The sequence below is a fragment of the Diceros bicornis genome, chromosome 24 (genome assembly GCF_020826845.1).
Source record: "Diceros bicornis minor isolate mBicDic1 chromosome 24, mDicBic1.mat.cur, whole genome shotgun sequence".
Lineage (NCBI taxonomy): Eukaryota > Metazoa > Chordata > Mammalia > Perissodactyla > Rhinocerotidae > Diceros > Diceros bicornis.
The window spans coordinates 44,660,615-44,680,337 of record NC_080763.1 but is presented as its reverse complement, the minus strand read 5'-3'; the positions used below and the strand labels follow the sequence as shown (position 1 = coordinate 44,680,337).

The following is a 19,723-nucleotide window of genomic DNA, read 5'->3' as shown; positions in this document are numbered from 1 at the left end:
GTGCAGAAATGTCCCAGCTGTCTGAGTTCTCTGGTGGAACTTTTATTCCTCCCACGACAAAGCCTTGTGGAGCCAAGCTGCTCTGGTGGTAGCCGTGTGTGCTTGTGTGTGTCATGGGGGACAGGACACCCAGGTCCCATCTCTGTCTTTTCCTCAGTAGGGACTCTGCTGGCGGGCCGCAGTCTTTCCCAGGGTCTCCCAGTGAGTGGGTGTCAGGGCTACACCCAGCATCTCGAGAAGGGGGCAGCGTGTGGTGCTGGGGCCTCGGCCCCCCGGGTGCATAGCCTGCCTGCCTTCGTCCCCTGGCTGCAGCAGAGGCACTAGCCCTCAGCCCGTAGTCAGCAAAAGCACCCAGGGGCCAGCAGCATTGGCAGAGCATCTCCAGGGCCATGGATGGGGCTCCTGCTGCCCCTGTCACCTGCCACCCCTGTCACCTGCTGTTGCCAGAGCTTGGCCTTGAGGGTGGGTGGGTGTTGCTGGTGTGGAGGAGGGCACTGCTGTTCTGAGCCATGCAGGAGAAATGAGAGACAGAGAGGCAGGGAGAGAAGGCTCTCCCCCCACCCCTCCCCCACAGGCCTGCTCAGGGCTTCCTGGCAGCAATTCATACCTCGCTTGCCTTTGGATTCCTAGGGTGGCTCATATGGCACCAGCTTAATGAGGATCCTAAGTCACTTCCTCTCCCCCAGTCTCCATTTGCTCACCTGTAAAATGGGCACTCACTCACTGTGTGTAATTGGTCCCCTGCTGTGTGCACAGCCCTGGGGTGCAGGAGTGACAGGCAGAGGCCTGCCCTCAGGGGGCTCGCCATCCAGTCTCACTCTTGTGACTGCCTGACCACCTCCTTGTCCCAGCCAGCAAGACTCACGTGCACAAGGGGGCTGCGGGGGGACAGCAGAGGTGGAGAGAGCCTCATGGCCAGGGCTCGGCCCACGATGAGAGTACTGGCCTCATTCTAAGGAGGTGCAGGGAAGATGGGGCTTACTTAATCTTCTTCCTTCTGGCCTCCTGCAAGTCATGGGCCCCCAGCTCGGGCACAGCCTCCTGCAGACAGCATTCCCCAGCCCCACCAGGTGGCTTGGCACTAGCTCTGACCTCTCAGCCTGTGGGCTGCCCCCCTCCCTTGCTGATAGCGTGTGGTGGTCCTCCTTTGGGGAGCCTGGCCCCCACCCTTGCTGGACTGTCAACTACTTAAACACTGGGCTGCAGAGTCTGAGTGCTCACATCTGTGTCTCCCATGTTCAGCATAGCTGGACTGGGTGGATGCATCTTGGGGAGCCCCTGGCTGCCCTCCACCCAGAGTCTTAGACCAAGAGGGGAGGCTAGTTCTTGCCCAGAATGAGGAAGGACTGCTTAACCAAGGGAGTGAGGTAGTGAGCATAGCATCTTGGGAGGTAATCAAGTGATGAATGGATGACCATGTTTGGGAATCTTGAAGAAAGAGATTGGTGCTGTGGGTGGGATTCTGGCCTCAGCCTCACGGGCTCTGGCTTATGAGATTTTACGATTCTGGCACTGAAGTCTTGTCATTGAAATCATATTGCACAGAAACCTCCAGCTCTGTGCAGAGTGGGGAATCTGCCTGTTGGCGAAAAGCGGGAGAGAGCAATATTCTTCTTTGAACTATCTTAAGGGGGTGTGGCTTTGGGGTTTGGGTGGGAGGGCAGGGAGCCTCTGTGGATTCCCACTTCCCACTGCCCCACCCCCTCCCCCCATGGCCTCTCTTTAACTCCAAAATAGCTTTAATTAAAAACGTGCCAGAGTGTTCACTGACTAAATTACTGTATAGCAGCTCGTATTTTCTTTCTCATGTCGGCTTTAAAATTTCATCAACACAGCTGCTCCCTCTGCGATGATTCATCTTGAGCCCCCATGCACGTTATTATTTTTCCTGTGGATTCTCTGTGCCCGGCCGGGCTGAGATAGGGGCAGCTGTAATTGATGCCGGGGCCTCTGCTCTGTCTTTCCCTGGGTTCCTTCGCCCGCTGGGCTGATAAATGAAGTCTCCGTGTGTGCCCAGAAGCCAGCTTTACAAAAGAGCAAGAAGCAGGGCCGATGCTGCCTCACATTGGGCGAGCGGGTGGCCGTCTGGGGGAGTGGAGGCAGTGGTCCAGGCCAGGACTGTGAACAGCCCTAGCCCGCCACCTCCTCCTCGCCCCTGTGCCTGCTCTTTCCCGCATCCTGCCGTGCCGCACAGGGTGGCCGAACGCTCAGGTTGGAAGTGACCCCAGGATTTACACCCAGCACAGATGGGGAAACTGAGGCCTGGACAGAGGAGGCTCTCCTAGCACGGGTGATATATTAGTTTGTGAGGGCTGCCATAACAAAGAACCAGACACTGGGCAGCTTAAACAAGTGAAATGTGTCACCTCACGGTTCTGGGGGACAGAAGTCCGAGATCAAGGTGGGGGCAGGGTTGGTTCCTTCTCAGGGCCGTGAGGGAAGGGTCTGCCCCAGGCCTTTCCTTGGCTTATAGATGGTTGTTGTCTCCCTGTGTCTTCACATGGTCTTCCCTCTATGCATATCTGTATCCCAATTTCTCCTTTTTATGAGGACACCAGTCATATTGGATTAGGGCCCACCCTCATGACCTCATTTTAACTCAGTTACCCCTTTAAAGACCCTTCCCCAAATAGGTCGCATTCTGAGATAGTGGGGGTTAGGACGTCAACATATGAACTTAGAGAGGGGCGCAGTTCAACCTGCAGCAATACTGCTGTTGGCTGGTGGTGTAAGAGAGTAAGTTTGGGCCCTGAGGGATCTGGGTTCAAGGAATCCCGGCTCCGGGACTGCCCTGCTGTGTGGCTTTAGGCAGACACCTTATGTCCTGCTGCCTCAGTTTCCTCACCTGTCAGAGGGGCTGACGGTGATGCCCACTGCATTGCACACTGCTGGCCAGAACCCGCACCTGGGGAGTGCCTTGGACGGTGCCTGACTTCTCGCATTTTCCTGGTCTGAGGACTCTGGAGTTTTCCAGGTCTGGCCGACTGTGCCCACCTGGCTGGTGGCTTGGGCCTGGCCGTCCCCAGGTGAACCGCTCCTCTCTGTCCTCCATCTGAGTGTTGACCCATCCGGGCTGGGGGAGAGGGGAACACTCTGCGGCCCTCTAAGCCCGTTGCTGGTGCCCCGATTCTGTTTCCCAAGTCCCCAGAGAGGACGGGCCATTCTGGTAGTGGGTTCCCTTGCCCCAGCCCTCGGAGATGGTGGCCTCATGGTATTTCTCTGGTGGTGCTCTCCGGCATCTTCCATAATGTGCAGCCTAGTTGACAGGCTCTGGGTTGTCCCGACTGTTTGGTGTCTGGGTTTGGCCGTCACGTCCCTGCCCCTGTCCTGGGTGGCGTGGTCTCTGGGGGGCTTTAAATGCTTCGTTAGCAGAACCTTAGAACCAGTCCAGCCTCTTCCTCAGCCAGGGAGGAAGCTTCCTCTTTCCAGCATCTGAGCAGACGGTCAGTCTAGCAACGTGGGCAGAAAGAGAGACTAGGAATTCCACCTCTGTCCCCTATGCCTGGGGCTTAACCAGTGTCCACTGTGAGCCACACGCTGGGCGAGCGTCAGCGTGGCGAGAGGCCCAGCCCAGGACTCTAGAGCCGGAAGTCCTGGTTCAAATCCCTGAAGTGCCGCTTACCAGCTGAGTGGTGTTGGGCCAGTGGCTAAACCTCTCTGTGCCTCAGTTTTCCCATCTGTAAAATGGGGACACTAATGGTGCCTGCCCCAGGATTAAAGGGCAAGTTACAGAAAGTGCTGAGGGCCGGGGTTGGCTGGCCATCTGGGTTGTGGGTCAGCCTCTGTGATCTTGCCTGTGGGCCATCTGGCATCTGAGGGTCCTTCTTGACCCCAATTTACTTGCAAGCACACAGAGACCCGGAAAGCTGGTGAATTGCTCAGATCCACCCAACCGTGGCGGGATTTGGATTCTGCAAGTCTACCCCCCTCCAGCGTCCCCTACCTCCTTCCGCGGAGGTCCTGCGACCTGTCCCTTGCTCACTCCATCAGAACAAGCAATGGGCCTGCCCAGGGGACCTATGAGGGGGCGCTGGTCACTGTGGTGGATGAGACCCCGTCCGCGTGTTACCCGTCAGGCCCAGGCCGCGTGGTCCTGGGTGGTACACACACCTGAGTTCCAAAGATGGGATTTAGGGCCTGAAATTGCACGGGGGTCGGGGACATGGGGAATCTCCCTGCCTAATCCGAAGACCAGTTAGGAAGAGCCCTTTGAGCCTCTGGCCATGCAGCGGCCCCGTGGCTCTTAATGGCCTGCACGTGAGGTCTCTTAAAGGGAAAAAAACCAAATCTGTTGGTACCAAACAGATACTATTGTGAGGGACCTTGCTGGTCACTTTCGCCCTGAGGACAGAGCGGAGGCCAGTCGGGGTGCATTCTGACGCAGCCTCTCCCTGCTGGGGTCCTGAGGTGTCTCTGGCTCGAGGCCTCTGGGAAGGGCAGCCGGGTCCTGGTGTAAGCCTCGGGAAGTGGGAGTGGGTCCCTGTGCCCGCGTGCGGTGGTCGCGGTCAGTCCTTGTTGAATCTGGAGTTCCTAAAATGTGGGGCTCCTGTGGGGCGCCTTGGGGACTCCCTACCTGTGCCCTTGGGCCCCTCACTCTGGCCCAGCCGAGGTCCTGGTGGCTTTGGGGTAATGGGTATCCAGGGGAGGGGCAGCGGTGAGGGTCATGCTGGTGTTTGTGGTGACACCCTCTCTTCCCTTCCAGCTGCCCCGCCCCTACGGCCGCCCGAGAAGCTGGCTTCAGGTAGAGCTGTGGGGCTTGTTTGCAGTGGCGTTTGGGGGAGGGGGTGCTGCTTTGAGTGCTCTGTGGTGCCTTGTCTGCTCCGGGTCCCCCCCTTCACTGCCCCCCCAGCACCCTCCCACCCCTTCCTGGGAGCTGACGGCCACCCAGGGTGCACTGGGCCTGCCTTAGGTTCTTCCTGGCACCTGCCCTCTCTCTGAGCTGGCGTTAGTCTCCAGCTTTACAAAATAGCAGGAAAGGAGTCAGGAGACACAGGCCCTTCTCAGTCCCCTCTTGCTGGGTCTCTCGGCTTGTGAGGTGGGCAGGGCCGGGCAGTGGAATCCCCACTTTGCAGGGAGAACGCTGCTGTGCAGGGTGGGAGGAGGGTTTGCCAAGGCTGCATGAGTTAGTGGTGGCTCCTGCTGGCCCAGGTCCTCGTGTGGGGTCTCCGGGGCTGCCTGGAGGAAGGAAGAGCCCCACGGGGCCCAGTGCTGGGCTCCCACCCCCACCCAGCCGTGTAGCCCTGCCCCCCTCAGAGGTAGGCATTACTGTCCTGTGTTACGGTTTTGGAGACCAGGGCTGGTAAGTGTCACTCAGGATTGGAGCCCCAGCCCCACCCTGCACCGTGAGGGCCCATGGGCTGAGGGACGAGTCCAGAGTGGCTCGGGATGGCCGCCTCTGAAGGGGGTCCTGCCCTGGTCACTGCATGCAGATTGGCTGGGGCCGTGGGTCTGCTGGTCCCAGCGGTCACTTGCAGGCTGGCTGCAGTGGGGACACTGGGCGCCCCTTGTCAGTGCTCACCCTCAAGCCCCCGCCCCACAGTCCTCGCTTCACCTATCAGGTGCTGCCTCCCTGCTGGAGTGCACACAGTAGGTGCTTCTGGGACACAAAACGGCTGTCACAGATGGTCCTGAAAGCCCTTTGGGAGCAGGAAGGAGGGGTGGGAGCCGCTGCCCCTGAGTAGAGCCCAGAAAGGGGCCGGCATGCAGCTGCTGGGCCCCCAGCAAAGAGCCCGAGTGGACGGCCGGGATTGGGTGGCCTCTGTCTCCGCGTCCCGCCCTCAGTCCTTTTCAATCTCAGCACCCCTCTGACAGTGGTCCCAGGTGTATCCTGGGGTGGCCCCAGGCTTCGCAAGCTGGAGCCCCGGGGAAGGCGGTGGCTGGGGTGCTCCTGCTGCCAGGAGCCTCGCTGCAGCCCCGCAGAGGCCTGGAGAGGTAGCCTGTCTCCCCTGCGAGTCCGCAACTGGCTCTGCGCTGAGCTGCACTGCGGGACAGCCCAGGACAGAGGCCCGGGGTTTCCAGAACTCTCGGGGCCCCAGTGGACTAGGGGGCCCTGCAGCCTCCTGGGTCTCTCCCTGTGGTCCAGAGCTCTCATGCTGCCATTGCGGGGTGGGGGCCAGATGGGGAGGAAGGGGCAATGCTGCGTCTGCAACACTCGATCGTTTCCTTCCCTTCGAAGGATTCGGGAAATCCTGTCCCAGCTCTGGGCAGGCTCTGTGTGTAAGGTCCCTCTCCCTGTGTCCTGAATGACCCACTTAAGGGAGGCTGCGTGCGCCTCCCCGCCTCCTGAACTTTCCTTAGCAGCACGCTGCCCCCAGGTGCAGGCCCAGTCACCCCGCAAGGCCATTTCTGCTCTGCTTCTCCTCAGCAATGAAAACCTAGGGACTTGCTTCTTCTGGGGCACCAGCACGGCAAATGCCAGGATTTTTAATTTGGATTTAAGTGCAATTATGGTTCCTCATTTCGATGCGTCATTAGTCACATTGCCCCTAATGAGAGATTGTGCATTTTTCCCGCCAGCTTTGTGGCTTGCTAATAAAGTTCTGCAGACGTGCAAATATTGATAGACGGTCATGGAAGGCAGGGGTGGGAATTGCGTGCTGCTAATTAAAAAACTCCCCCATGATCTTGCACACACCTCCTCCCCAGGAAATTATCTGGGAGGAGGGGGGAGACGACACAAAGCAGTCTTTTCAGTAACAGCACGTGGGCTGCTTCTGAACCCACTTGGTCCAGGGCCAGAGAAGCTGTAGGGAGGTGAGACTCGGCCCAGCACAGAATCTAGATGGGGTGTGGGGAGGGAACAGTAGCTCAAATCCCTGGCCACGTGGCCAAATAAATGTCAGTGTGTGTGTGGGGCCTGGCTGGGCCTTACACCTGGTCTCGTAACTTTCTCTCGCCAGCCTGGCAAGGCCAGTGGGGGATGTTCCTGCAGAATGGTGTCGGAGGGCAGGTGAGAGTCCGGTGGCACCAGGTGTGGACATTCAGTGTGTTTGGGTTTAGGACTTTCCATTGGAGAAGATTTGTGACTGTCACAAGACCTGGCCAGGAAAATAATATGGTTTGGGATCTTCACCTTTGAGTGGAGCTGGGGTGACCTCCCCCCCCCCGCCCCCACCTAGGGGATGTGAGCCAGGGAGGCAGGGGTGCCCTGAAGAGGGGGATCACCGTGGTTGGGGAGTGAGTGCTGGGCGAGGGTGTGGGGCGGGGGCTGTGGCCTCTTTCTCTTTTTGGTGCCTGGTGGTAGGGGGATCCACCTGATCGGACCCCTGGCTGGGCCAGTTTTTAATGCCTCTGGTTAACCCAGGCCATGATCGGGGCATCCAGTCCCATTGTACGTCCCTGGTGAGACTCTGCCACTCTTCCGGGGCCTCCGTGGGAGGGTGGGTCCCCCCACTTCTCCCGGCTCCATGCCCCTTGGTGACCTTGGCTCACACTCAGGTCCTCTGGGAGGCTGTGGGAACAGTTCTCAGCTGGCCTGCGGGTCTCTGGTCTGGCCGGCGGGCACTGAGGGTGTAAATTGGAGAAGTGACTGCTCAGATCTGTGCTTTCTGGTGTCCCCCTGGCAGCCTCCGTGGGGTGCCTCCCTAACGGAGCCTTCACGCCATGTCCCACAGACTCGAACAGGCCACTGCTGTGTGGTCCCTGAGCCAAGGCCTGTGAGGCCTGGGGGTCTGATGGGGGTGGAGAGCAGAACCCAGGGAGTCGTTGAGGCTGGAGACCCTATGAGAAATGAGGGGCCTGGGCTGTCGGGAGGGGAACAGGGCGTGTACAGATCCCCCTGAGCTGGGCAGAGGGGGCCTGATGACCTGGAGGAGGGACCGCAGGCGTGGTTGCTGCACCATCCTGCTTTTCCCCCTGGCCCCTGCCAGGCCGGCCTCCTCGCCTCCAGGGTTTGTTTGGGAAACTCAACAGCCTGGTGATTGATGGACATTCCGCTGCATTTTGTCTGCCCATCAGGGTTCCCTTGGTTCCTTTGAAGTGGAAAAGGGCGGTTGGGCCAGAAATGCCACCCCAGGGTCCTAGTGACACCGGGGCGGAAAGGCCGGCTTCTGCTCAGCAGGAGCAGGGGGCCTGCGTGGGACTGAGCATGGCCCCTGGCCCTCTCCTGCTCTGGGTCCCAGACCCAGTTTCTGGGGGGGTTTGCTTTGCCCTGGGGGAAACACCTGAGACCAGATATGTGTGTGTTCATTCATTCTTTCTTGCACTCATGCATTCATTCATGCCTCCCTCCCTCCTAAGCGTGCACTGGGCATTAGCTATGAGCCCAGCTTGCGCTGGTTCCTGTGGATACAGAGGGGTGAGACCCAGGCCCACATTTGGGAGCTCCTATCCCACCGTGAAGGCTAATGGGTAACCCGAGCTAAGCACTGTGGCGGGCTCACGCTGCAGGGAGCCCCAGCACCCGTGGGAGGCGGGTGACTCTCCCGCGGACGCAGGCCCCAGGGGCTGGAGAGGGCGTTCCCTAGGCCTGATGTGCAGGATGCTGGAGCAGAGGAACGAGGGTCGAGGGTGGGAGAGCCCTGCACTCGTTCACTCATTGCTCACCTGTTCATTCAGCTGCTCAGCAAACGTTTATAAAGCATACAGCGTGGAGAAAAACGAAGCCTCTGGCCTGGTGGCGCCAGCACTTGAGTGGGGAGAGGGATGTAAAGAGCTGCTAATGGTGGCAGTGAGGACCGAGGAGGGTAGGCAGGGAGGGAGGGTGGGTGCGAGGGCAGGGCTTCAAGCAGGTGCAGGGAGCAGAGCCACCCGGAGGACCCGGCAGCAGTGTCTCGTCCAACTGAGGGAGCAGTGTCCGAGGTCCTGACAGGGACAGTCCTTGGTCCCCTCAGCCAGGCCCGTCACCTCTTACCTCTCCCCGTCTCTCCCTGCAGCAGGCAGGCCCTGGAGAGTTCCGGACGCTTCGGAAAGGCTTCTCCCCGTACCACTCAGAGTCCCAGCTCGCGTCCCTGCCGCCCTCCTACCAGGATTCCCTGCAGAACGTAAGTGCCCTCCCCCAGGACCCCACGGCTCCCGTGTGGAGCCAGCGCTGCCTCCGAATCCTTGGTCCACGTTCCAGTGGAGGGTGAGGCTCAGACCAGCTGGCGACCTGCCAGGGGTCCCGTGGACAGGCCGTGGCTGGGCTGGGATCGGGACCCTTGTCTTCTGCCCAAGCTGCTTCCAGGTCAGGTGGGGGCAGGGGGTCAAGGCTTGTGCTCACAGCCCAAGTGGCCTTCCTCCTTCCCCCACCTTCTTCCCCGACCCTCCCAGGAAGAGGCCTGGGCTCCCCACCCTCGGAGCCTTGTGGGGGCCCAGCGTGGCGGTGAGAGGTGGAGGCCTGACTTGTGGTGACATTGTGGGCAGTTCAGGGCAGTGTCCGGAGGCCCTGAGAGCGGCTGCCCAGGCCCAGCTGCTGTCCCTCTGCAGCTCGTCAGCCTGTGCCACTCCACGGACACGGCAGGGAGAGGACGCCCGGCTGGTGCTGGAGCTGGGGGTGGGGGCTGCGGTGTTCATATGTGCGGGGTTGTGTCTTCAAATTATCAACAGAGGGCCTCCAGGGCTATCCTGGGCTCTGACCTGCCCTGAATGGGAGAGGGAGGGGCCGCGTGGGGCCGGCTCTCTGGGAAGTGGGTGCCGAGCTCGGGACTGCTCCCCGTGGGTCCGTGTGTCTGTCATCTCTATGTGACATCTTGCATTCAGAATACGCAGATCTATAGAAGCAGAAAGGACATTAGTGTTTGCCAGGGGCTGGGAGGAGCCTGGAGTAGGGCTGGATTGCTAATGGGGATGGGGTTTTTTTGGGGATGATGAAAATGTTCTACTGGGATGATTGCACAAATCTGTGAATATGCTAAAACCCACCGCCCAGAAGCACTTACTCTCATGCGCCCTGTAGACGATGGTAACAAGAACCCCAGTGGTCACTGAGTATCTGCTGTGGGCAGTGCGTGCAGGGAGCATAAACCTCTCCAGGCGCATAAGCCCTCCAGCGAGGCAGGGACCCTGGCTGTCCCCATGGGACAGACCAGGAGCTGGGGCTGGCCCGAGGCCGCTCTGCAAGGTGGGCAGGTGGGCCTGGCCTCTCAGCCCGGGTCCTGCCCTCTGTCTCCCTTCCACCGAGGCCAGCGAGGACAGCCTCAGGGTGCCTCTGCAGAGCCTCTCAGTGCTGGCAGAAGTGGGCCGGTGCCGCCGCCGGCTGCCGGCCGGCGCTCTGTTCTTTCTCTTCGGAGGCCTCACACCTTCTCCAGGAATGTAGCTGCTGACGCTGCGCAGGCTGCAAAGCCTGCCGATAGCAGAGAATCCAAATATTTATCCAGGAGCCCTGTGGCCGAACGAGGCTCCAATTGCTTCGTGATGAAGGGCTGTGAACAGCCGGTGACGCCTGCTCAGGGGCTGACTCCACTCCTCCATGCAGTCTGATCATCTGTGGGAATCCTGACGCTAATAGTTATGGAGTGCTGTGCGCTGAAGTCCTCTCCACGATCTGCAAACTGTGAAGTGCTGTGCAAACCTGGCTGTCTCCTGTGATGTGCCAGGCCTGTGGGATGTGAGCAGAGGGGGCTGAGTTGGGGCTCGCTACCCGCAGGCCTCTCTGGAGATAATGCCGCACAGGCTTGGCCTCTGAGGCCTCGACAGTGCTGATCAGCGTGGTCAGAGGGAGTGAGGGTTCTGGAAGGCTTCCTGGAGGAGGCCTTGGGAGGGGTTCCATGTACCTCACCTCCTTTCATCTTCTAGACTGCCCTTCTGCACAGTAGGGGCTCTCCTCCCACTTCAGGGGGGAGGAAGCCAAGGCCCAGGGGGATGGGGTGGATTGCCAGGGTTGCATGACTAGTATGTGCTGGTGCTGGGCCACCCTGAGCCTGGAGGCCAGGGGCCAGCATGAGGCTCCACCAGGGCTGGGGGGCAGGTCCCTGGGGTGGGTGGAGAGGGTTGGGGTGTCTTGAGGGAGGGGCAGCCTGAGAGGCTGCTGAGGCGGCAGTGGAGGGGCGGGGACCGAGGAGGAGGCTCAGACGCCCAGCTTCTTGGGGTGTCTATAGGGCATTGAGCCCTTGCTGGGCCCTGGAGTGCCTTTATCAGGCACACGGGTCCATGGGGAGAGTGACGGCTTGGGTGGGGAGGACCCTCTGTGCTCTGATGCGGCCAGGGGCACAGGCTCTTTCACACCTGAGCGCGTCTTCTGTAAGGCTACCCGCAGGTCCACGTGCCACAGGGTCCCAGGTGACTGTGGGGTGGGGACACCCCCTACCTGCCCGCCCTGCTGGCTGTCAGTGGAGGGGGGGATTTGTGCTCAGCAGCCGCCTGAGAGGAGGATCAAGTTTTTTTTTTTTTACGGTGAGGAAGATTGTCCCTGAGCTAACATCTGTTGCCAATCTTCCTCTTTTTGCTGAGGAAGATTGGCCCTGGGCTAACATCCATGCTCATCTTCCTCTACTTTGTGTGTGGGACGCTGCCACAGCGTGGCTTGATGAGTGGTGCATCGGTCTGTGCTTGAGATTTGAACCTGCAAATCCCAGTCCGCCGAAGCAGAGCACGTGACCTTAACCACTATGCCACCGCGCCGCCCCCGAGGATCAGATTTTTGACAGGCCCCTCGGGGAAGCTGGTCTTCCCACTTTTTTTTGTCCATTGACTTTATTTTTAAGCATACAGTTCAGTGTTTTTAGTATCTTCACAGATTTGTGCAATCATCACAATAGAACATTTTCATCACCCCAAAAGAAACCCCGTACCCATTAGCATTCCCTCCCCATTCTCCCCTCCTCCCAACTGCTGGCAACCACCAACGTACTTTCTATCTCAATAGATTTGCCCATTCTGGACATTTCATAGAAATGGAGTGATATAATCTGTGATCCTTTGTGACTGGCTTCTTTCACTCAACATGATGTTTTTGAGGTTCATCCATGTTGTGGCACGTGTCAGTATTTCATTCCTTTTCATTGTCGCATACTATTTCCTTGTGTGGCTACACCGCATTGTGTTTGTCCGGTCATCAGTGGCTGTGCATTTGGGTTGTTCGGTTTTTTGTCTGTTGTGAATAGGGCTGCTGTGAACATTCGTGGACGGGTATTTGTGTGGACGGATGTTTTCAATTCTTTGGGCTATACACTGGTCTCCCCACTTTTGCACCAGCTCTGGGGCCCCAGAGACCTGAGTTCGAGGCCCAGCCCCATTTTTACAGCTGTGTGGCCTCGGGTGAGTCATTCAGCCTCACTCTCATCTGTAAAATGGGGATGTAAAAAGGTCGTGTCTGCCCAGAGGGTTGTTATAAACGCCCGTGGGCTGCGCTGCTCCAAGTGGGCGGGCAGGAAGCAGGAGGTGTCACTGGGCTGATCCAGACTGTGCTCCTCCCCACCGTGGCCGTGGGGCCCTCAGGAGTGTGCCGTGCTTGGGGGTGCCCTGGAGGTAACAGTCCTGACTGCGTTTAATCACTCCTTACACTTGTTATTTGTGTAGTGGCAGCTTCATTCACAGGATCCCGCAGCTACACTCGCATTGACAGCCTGGTGAGCTGGCCGGGACAGGGCTGGATTCCCCAGCCTACCCGGGCCACTCCTGGCTTCCCTCCTGCCTTTGCTCGAGGCAAAGGGCGCAGGAATCGGCCCCCTTGCAGGGCAGGCAGTTCTGGGAACCCCAGGTATAGACAGGACCTGAGGTGCCAGGTGCCGGGGCCTCCCACGGCTGTATGTGTGTGGCTGTCGCCCCCTGCTGGCCAATGCAGGAGTGCAGCCTTCTGCCTAAGGTTGGGCACCCGTGTGTGGCCGCCTACCACCTGTCCCCCGTCCCCCCAGAACACTCCCCACCTGCCGGTCCCTGTTTGGTTCCCCAACGTGACAGACCTGGCCTGGGCACCAGAGGCTGCTGGTGTTAGGAAATACCGTCAAGCAGACTCCAGGGCTCTGCACACACCCTGGGACACAGGGACTCTTTCTGCTGTCCAGACAGGGAAACCGAGGCACAGAGTGGGTCGGGCTCTGCCTCGGGTCACAGCCAGCAGAACCTTGCCCAAGCCCAGCTTTCCCAGACCCCAAGGCCACATATGGGGCCAGCAGCAGGTCCATGCCAGGCGGGTGAGTAGGGAGAGTACAGGGGGGTGGGCTGCTGTTGGCAGAAGGTTCTGGGCCCTGAGGGTGCCTGCCCTGACGTCTGGCTAGGCAGGATTCCAGGGTGGTGGCCCCTCAGCCAAGCCCCCCGAATCTGACCTCTTGGCTCCTGTTAGCCCTAGGGGGCTCCATCTGTGTAGGCCTCCTTGTCTGTGAGCTCCTCCATGTGGCCCTGAATCTTGAGTCCAGCCGGGCCTCTCTGCAACCTGAGGCAGAAGCCCTGCACCCTGGCCCACAGCTGCTGGGGCCAGTGACCCTTTTTGGCGAGAGGCTGAGGGGCACTGGGCAGACGCTCTGCCTCTGATGCAGGTGGGCAAGGAGCCAGGAGGCGGGATCCTCTCGTCTCCTGGCCTTGTGTCCTGCCCCAGGCTGATGTGGAGCTGGGAACCTAGTGCCAGTTGGAGTGTTTGCTGAATGAGGTGGTATCCCCCGGGTGGCTGGACAGGGCTGGGAGGCAGGGCTCAGGGCTGGAAGAGATGCCCAGTTCTGGGAGTTCTAGGTTGGGGGAGGGAAGGCTTTGAAGTCAGGCAGGCTAGGGTTCGAGTCTAGGCCTTCCACGTCTCCCCGGGTGAACTGGAAAACAGATAATAGACGTTCTACGTGGGCTGTTTGGAGGAGCCCATGGGATGTGGCTGGGGGCCGGGTGCTGCCCCTCTGCCCTGGCCCAGTCCTCACGCCCCTCCTCCACTCCCGCCTTTCCTCCTGCTGGGCCCTGGCCCCACAGCATCGGGGACCTCTCTCAGCTGCTGGTCACACCTGTGGCCGCCGCCTGGGAGCCAGCCAGGGTGAGCTAAGACGTGTGATTGCTTCCTACAGGGCCCAGCCTGCCTAGTCCCCCAGCTGTCCTCGCCCTCTGCCGGCTACAGCTCTGCAGGACAGAAGCCTGAGGCGGTCGTGCACGCCATGAAGGTGAGGCCCCCCAGATCCCTGGTGCACTTTGGGAGCGTGGGACTTCTGACCGCACATTTGCCCTCTCTGAGCCTGGGGGCATCTCAGCAGCAGGGCAGGGCTTTCATTGCTGTGTGGGGGCCCGGGTGGCCGTGACTGCCTGGAACACTGAGGGGGAGGGATTTGGAGGTGCCGGGTGGCAGCAGCAAGTGTGTCCCCTGTCTGCCATCCCTGCAGCTGAGGAAACTGAGGCATTAGGGAGGTAGAGGGCAGGCAGGCGGTCCCCCAAGGTCAGCTTTAGGGGCAGGCCTGCAGCTGGAACTGAAGCTCAGGTCCCCCAGCCCAGCCTCTCCTCCGCGGGCAGCTGCCTCCCTCTCAGGGCCCCTGGGTGCGGGTCCCGACAGGCGCTTGTTTCCCCTGGGACAGCTCACACACCTGGAGCGCATCTCCCACTGCTGCGCCCCTCATCTCTTCACCTGTCCGTGCACCATGGACACCACACACGTGTGCATGGACACAAGCTCACAGGCGTGGGGGCCCGGTGCACGTCTGCACAGACACAGCACACTTGCACCTGTGTGGGCCGTGACTGGGACACACACACACCCACACACACCCTACATGCATGAGCCTGTGTTGTCCTCGAGTCCTTGTGCCTGTTAATCATAAGCCAGGGGCTGTGGGTTGGAGTCCACCTGTGCGAGTGTGGTCCGCACCCAACCTGTCTGCCCTGCTCCCAGGTGACTTGTCCTCAGCTCTGCCCCCAGTGGTGACACGGGGATGCTGCTTCCCTTGTGTGGTGTCCACAGCGTCACTGGGGTGGGGGGAGAGGACACAAGGGAGGAAGGATGACCTGCCCCTCAGGTCTCTCCACGTCCTTGATCCCACGACCCCGGTGGCTAGGGGTCCCCGGCTTCCGTTTGCAGCAGGGGAAGCTGAGGGTCAGGGTGACTTGCCCGGTGGCCTCTGCCCCTGACCCTGGGACCTGTTCCCTGCAGGTCCTGGAAGTGCACGAGAACCTGGACCGGCAGCTCCAGGACAACTGTGAGGAGGACCTGAGCGAGAAGGAGAAGGCCATCGTCCGCGAGATGTGCAACGTGAGGCGCTTCCCGCGGCCTTGGCGCGAGGGAGGGCGTCCTGGGCCTGATCTGGGAGAGTGGCCACAGGCTTCCCTGTGTGGGAAGGGCTGGTGACCTGGAGGGCTGGGAGGAGGCACTGGAGCCTGGGGAGCCCTGGCCTGTCTTCACTGCACACTGCCCCCCCCCCCCAGCCCCCAGAACAGGGTCTCTGATCTCTGGTCTTGTTCGCCCCTGGTTCTCCGGTGTCTGGCTCTGGCCTCTCAGCTTGCTGGTGCCCCTGGTGGCTGCTGGCCGCACAGGTGGTGCTCAGACTGGAGGTGCAGGCAGGACCCCTCTTCTCTGTGGGCCCAAGGCTGGGGCTGCCTTTGCTTCTAGAAGCTGGGCTGCCTCTGGGTCTACCTGGGAGGGAGATCTTCATGCCTTGACCCACCTGGCTGATATGTGTCATTTCTTTGGACCGTTATAGGAGCCAGCAGGGAAGGGCGGTTCGGAGGGGCTGACCTGGGCCTCACTCGGGGTGGGGGATGTTCTGAACCCCTGCCTGTGTTGCCTCCTGGGTCTCTGGGCTGCACCGGACAGCTGTGAGGCTGAGCATGCACCCCAGCGGTGACCTGCTCAGGATGGCAGGCATGGTGATGAGGGTGGACTTGTAAAGACCTGATCTGAGCGTGTCCTGGCCTCATGTGGCCTCAGTTTCCCCTCCTGGCCCCATGGCTCTTGGGACGTGGGTGATTTTGAAGAGCAATGAGGCAGTATGTGTGCACAGGCCAGTAGGTGGGCTCAGGGTAGGCCTTTGACTCACATCTCGCCCCTCCCTACAGGTGGTCTGGAGAAAACTGGGAGATGCTGCCAGCTCTAAGCCCTCCATCCGGCAACACCTGTCTGGGAACCAGTTCAAGGGGCCTTTGTAGGGCTGTTCCTCCATGGATGTGGACTGGCCCTGCCTGGGGGTCCCCAGGGGGAGCGTCAGGCCCCAGACATGGGCAGGCCCTCACGCCGAGCCACTGTCTTCTTTTTCTGTGGTGAATTGTACATAGGACGCTGCCCACTGTGGCCCGGCTGCCGTGGGTCCGACATGCTGACGGCCCGGTTTCCATCTCCCGCCTCTCACACACCAGCAAACTGGGAAGACGGGACGCTGCTGACTGTCCCCTGCGGCAGAGCAGCCTGGACAGCCTTGTTCCCGCTCTGGGCTCCACTGGTGAGAGACTGAAGGCTGCCTTACCCTGAGATGCCAGGGCCAGGAGTCATCCCAGGCTGTGCCCAGCTTTGATGGAGGGGCACCTCGTCAAGCCCTCCACGCCCCTGGCTGCCACCTGCACTGGACAGAGGCCACTGGCAGCTGGACCTGATGCAGGGGCCCCCACTTCTCGCCCACCCGCTGTGGCTGAACGCTGGCTCACCGAGCACTGGGTCCCCTGGAATATGGACAAGGAAACTCACCGTGTCCAGGGCTGGCTGGCGGCTCTGAGGCCCTTCCTCTGGACCCCGTGCCCAGGCCCCCTGCGGCCAGCTGCTGCTTGTTTTGAGAGTTGATGCCCCCACCCCCAAACACACACTCTCTCTGCAGTGTCCCCTCGCCCTGTGCCAGGTGGTGTCCTATCTTGGGTTCCTCCTGCCCAGTGCCTGAGGCATCTCCATTTCTGTGGTTCACATGACAGGCCAGGCCTGGGTGCAGGTCCTAAGTCACTCAGCCTCTCTAGGCCCCTGGTGGAAAAACGAGGTCTCAGAGGTTCTTTCAGCCGTGCTCACCGTTCGATGCCCATCAGCTTTAGTCAGCCTGTGCTCGCATTCACAGCACGAGCCGATGGGGTCCGCCTGCTGGAGAGGCCGCTGGGCAGAGCTGAGGCCCAAGCGGAGTTCTGCTGCCTTGCTGCCTCATCACGGGGGAAGCTCACCTCCCCTCTCTGAGCCTCAGTGTCCTCCGCTATAGAATGGGCAGCATAAGGCCCTCCTTGCAGGGCTCTGGGGATCAAATGAGACCTTCAGTGTAAATGACCGTGTATAAACTGTAAGGAGCGATAAGTCGATTTTTGTGTGTGAGAGAATGAGGCCCAGGACGGGTAAGTGACCTGTGGCACATTACAGATGAGATCCCAGACCCCAGAAGGAGGGACAGCCACCATCAATGCTGTTGTGACCAGCGCTGGCGTCAGCTTTCATCCAGTTCCTCATCCCTCATCCGAATTTGTCACTCTTCCCACAGTACTTAGTGCTCCACGCAGTGAGCACTTGAAGAGCCCAGAGAGGTGCCTTGCATCAGGGAGGCCTCATCCGGGCCCGAGTGAGGGATGGGGTCCAGGCATGGGGGTGGAAGTGGCCACCCTGTCCCTCTCCCCAGTGGGGACTCTGAGTGGTTCCTGCTGTTTGCCATCGGCACCCTGGGGTTGTACACTCAGGTGAAAGGCTCGCGGCCCTCATCGTGCCCAGGGGATGCTAAGTGGGTGCTGCTGACGGTGACAGGTTCGTTCCTCTTGCCCTGGGTGTGACAGGGAGCTATGGGCTCTTTCTGGAAGGAGCTTGCCCTCAGGTCAAGTGGTGAGCTCCCTGTCACTAGGGATGTGCACTTGGAGCTGGTGAACATCCTTGATCATGGTACTGGGCCACTGCTGCTCAAGTGGGCAGTGAGCTGGGGGGCAGAGGCCCCCTCTGGGTCTTGGAGTCCAAAGAACCACAGAGCAGCCCCGAGGGGGTAGGGGTCTGTTTTGGGTGGGAGCCAAGTCTGGGAGCCCATTTGTCATGTGTGGATTGGGTTGGCTTGGCCACCAGTGAACACAAGCAATAAGTTAAGGGCTCGTGGGGTCTGCAGACCTCCTGCGAACGAACCCAGGGAAGAACAGCCTCAAAGGGCCCTTTCCCCTCGGGAGGGGCGTGACTCTGTCCCTAATGCTGCAGTGGCTTCGGGGGATCAGGGGGAGCAGCATAAGCTGGGTGCAGACGTCTCCTTTCCACCCTGCTCGTGTCCTTGAGCCAATGCTGCACGAGGATGGCTTTCTAGGACAGAACTGTACCTGGGGCAGTCATCTTGCTAATGTAGTAAGCTGTTAAAAAGAAGCCAGCAGCGCCTCTGCCTGACCCCACACGCCGGGGACATTGTGCAGCTGCAGTGGGAGCCGACAGGCTGGGGAGGGTCAGGGGGCCTCACCACAGGGGCAGCCAGGGGCCAGCTCAGGGCGAGTCCCAGCCCTGCCACTAACAGAGCGTGCACGGGGGGACACGGGGTGACCCTGCCCCCCTGGAGCCTTAGCTCTGGAAGCTCATGGTGGGGGTGGGGTGGAGTGTTGCTGAACTTGGCGTCCTTTCATCAAGGCCCCTTTCTGTTTTACAAACTGATTCTCGATCCTGACGCCCAGTGTGACATCTGTGCTGTGGCTTCAGTTCCCACTGTGATGGATGCCACCCTTCCAGCCTCACCCCAGGTGGCCAAGCCCATCCTGGAAGCGGAATCTGCTGAGCACATTTTTTAGGGTGGCACATTTTTATCCAGAAGTTATTAGCTACACATCAGTGTTTAAAGAGAAAAAAGTGACCTTTCATTTTTTTTTTTCCTTGAAAACTTGAGAGGAAACAAAATACATACTACTGATTTTTTTTTTTTTTTTTTTTAAGATACAGACTAAATGCATGACTGCAGAGCGGTAGAGGTGTATATTTTTCATAATGTGGGGAAGTATTTGTGCTGCTTTCTGGAAATGGGCTGGAACGTCTGGTTCCTTTCCCCGGCCGGCAGCCATGCTCTATTTTCTGTAGAACGTGAGGCCGTAAGAACGGGCCAGCCCCTCCCCGGCTCCGGGCCGAGCTGGGACTCCTGTGCCCGTTTCTACCTTCTATTGAACCACTTTGGGAAGAGAAAAGAAATAGAACTTTTTGATAGTGTGGTAAAAACATTGATTTGAACTATTTTAGTAAAAGGAGTAACAGAATTGTGATAGTGTATACTTTGCGCTAGATAAATAAAGGCTCTTGGAAGCCTCCGCGGTGGCTGCGCAGTGCTTCTTTGTCTTGGGCAGAGGGCTGTGGCTCCTGGGAGCACCTCAGATGGATGTCCAGTGGGGCACGAAGCCGCTCCCTTAGCAAGACCCAGCCCCTTAAGGTGGATGGGGGAGACCCCCAACTGCTACTCCAATGGCCTCTATCTAGTCACAGGCCAGAAATGGAAAGGATTTCAAATCCAAACCCTGGTCTGACCTAGGAACCTGTGCTCTATGCAGGGACATTTGATGGTTCCAAACCAGCGTGAACTCAACCTATTCTTCCAAAGAAAGCCAGTGCAGGCACAGGATGTGGGAGGGTGCTCCCTGAGAGATGAGAGGTTAGGGTTGGCTGGCAGTGGGGCCAGCTGCCAGGCCTAGGCCTCTCCCGGGCAGCGTTCCTCCACTGCCCACTCCTCGGCCCCCCGGGGCCAGAGGGAGATCTGCTTCTGGACTTCACACCCAGGGGGGCTGCTTTCCGCCCATAACAAAGGGGTAGTTTCACAACTGATTTTATTTGGCTAACTGACTGAGTCTCATTTGTAACCAAGATGCAATTCACAGTATGTTATTACATTCATACTTAAAAAATATATCTCTATGTACAGGAATTTGCAAATCGATGTAAATATACATTACTTTCCAAGTACATTTCTCCCCTTCTCCCTGGAGGAAAAAGAAAAAGGCCATCCAACAAGGCGAC

General features: G+C 59.4%; 1 protein-coding gene across 1 annotated transcript in view; it reads left to right on the top strand.

Annotated features, from left to right (window-relative positions):
- CCDC85C (coiled-coil domain containing 85C) overlaps positions 1-16,824 on the top strand; it is a 79,026-nt gene extending 62,202 nt beyond the window's left edge. The window contains exons 3-6 of the mRNA XM_058567681.1: positions 8,877-8,981; positions 13,899-13,991; positions 14,969-15,067; positions 15,871-16,824. Coding sequence (XP_058423664.1) covers positions 8,877-8,981; positions 13,899-13,991; positions 14,969-15,067; positions 15,871-15,960 — 387 coding nt within the window. The 3' untranslated portion in view covers positions 15,961-16,824. The remainder of the gene's footprint in view (positions 1-8,876; positions 8,982-13,898; positions 13,992-14,968; positions 15,068-15,870) is intronic.
- The last annotated feature ends 2,899 nt before the right edge of the window (positions 16,825-19,723 follow it).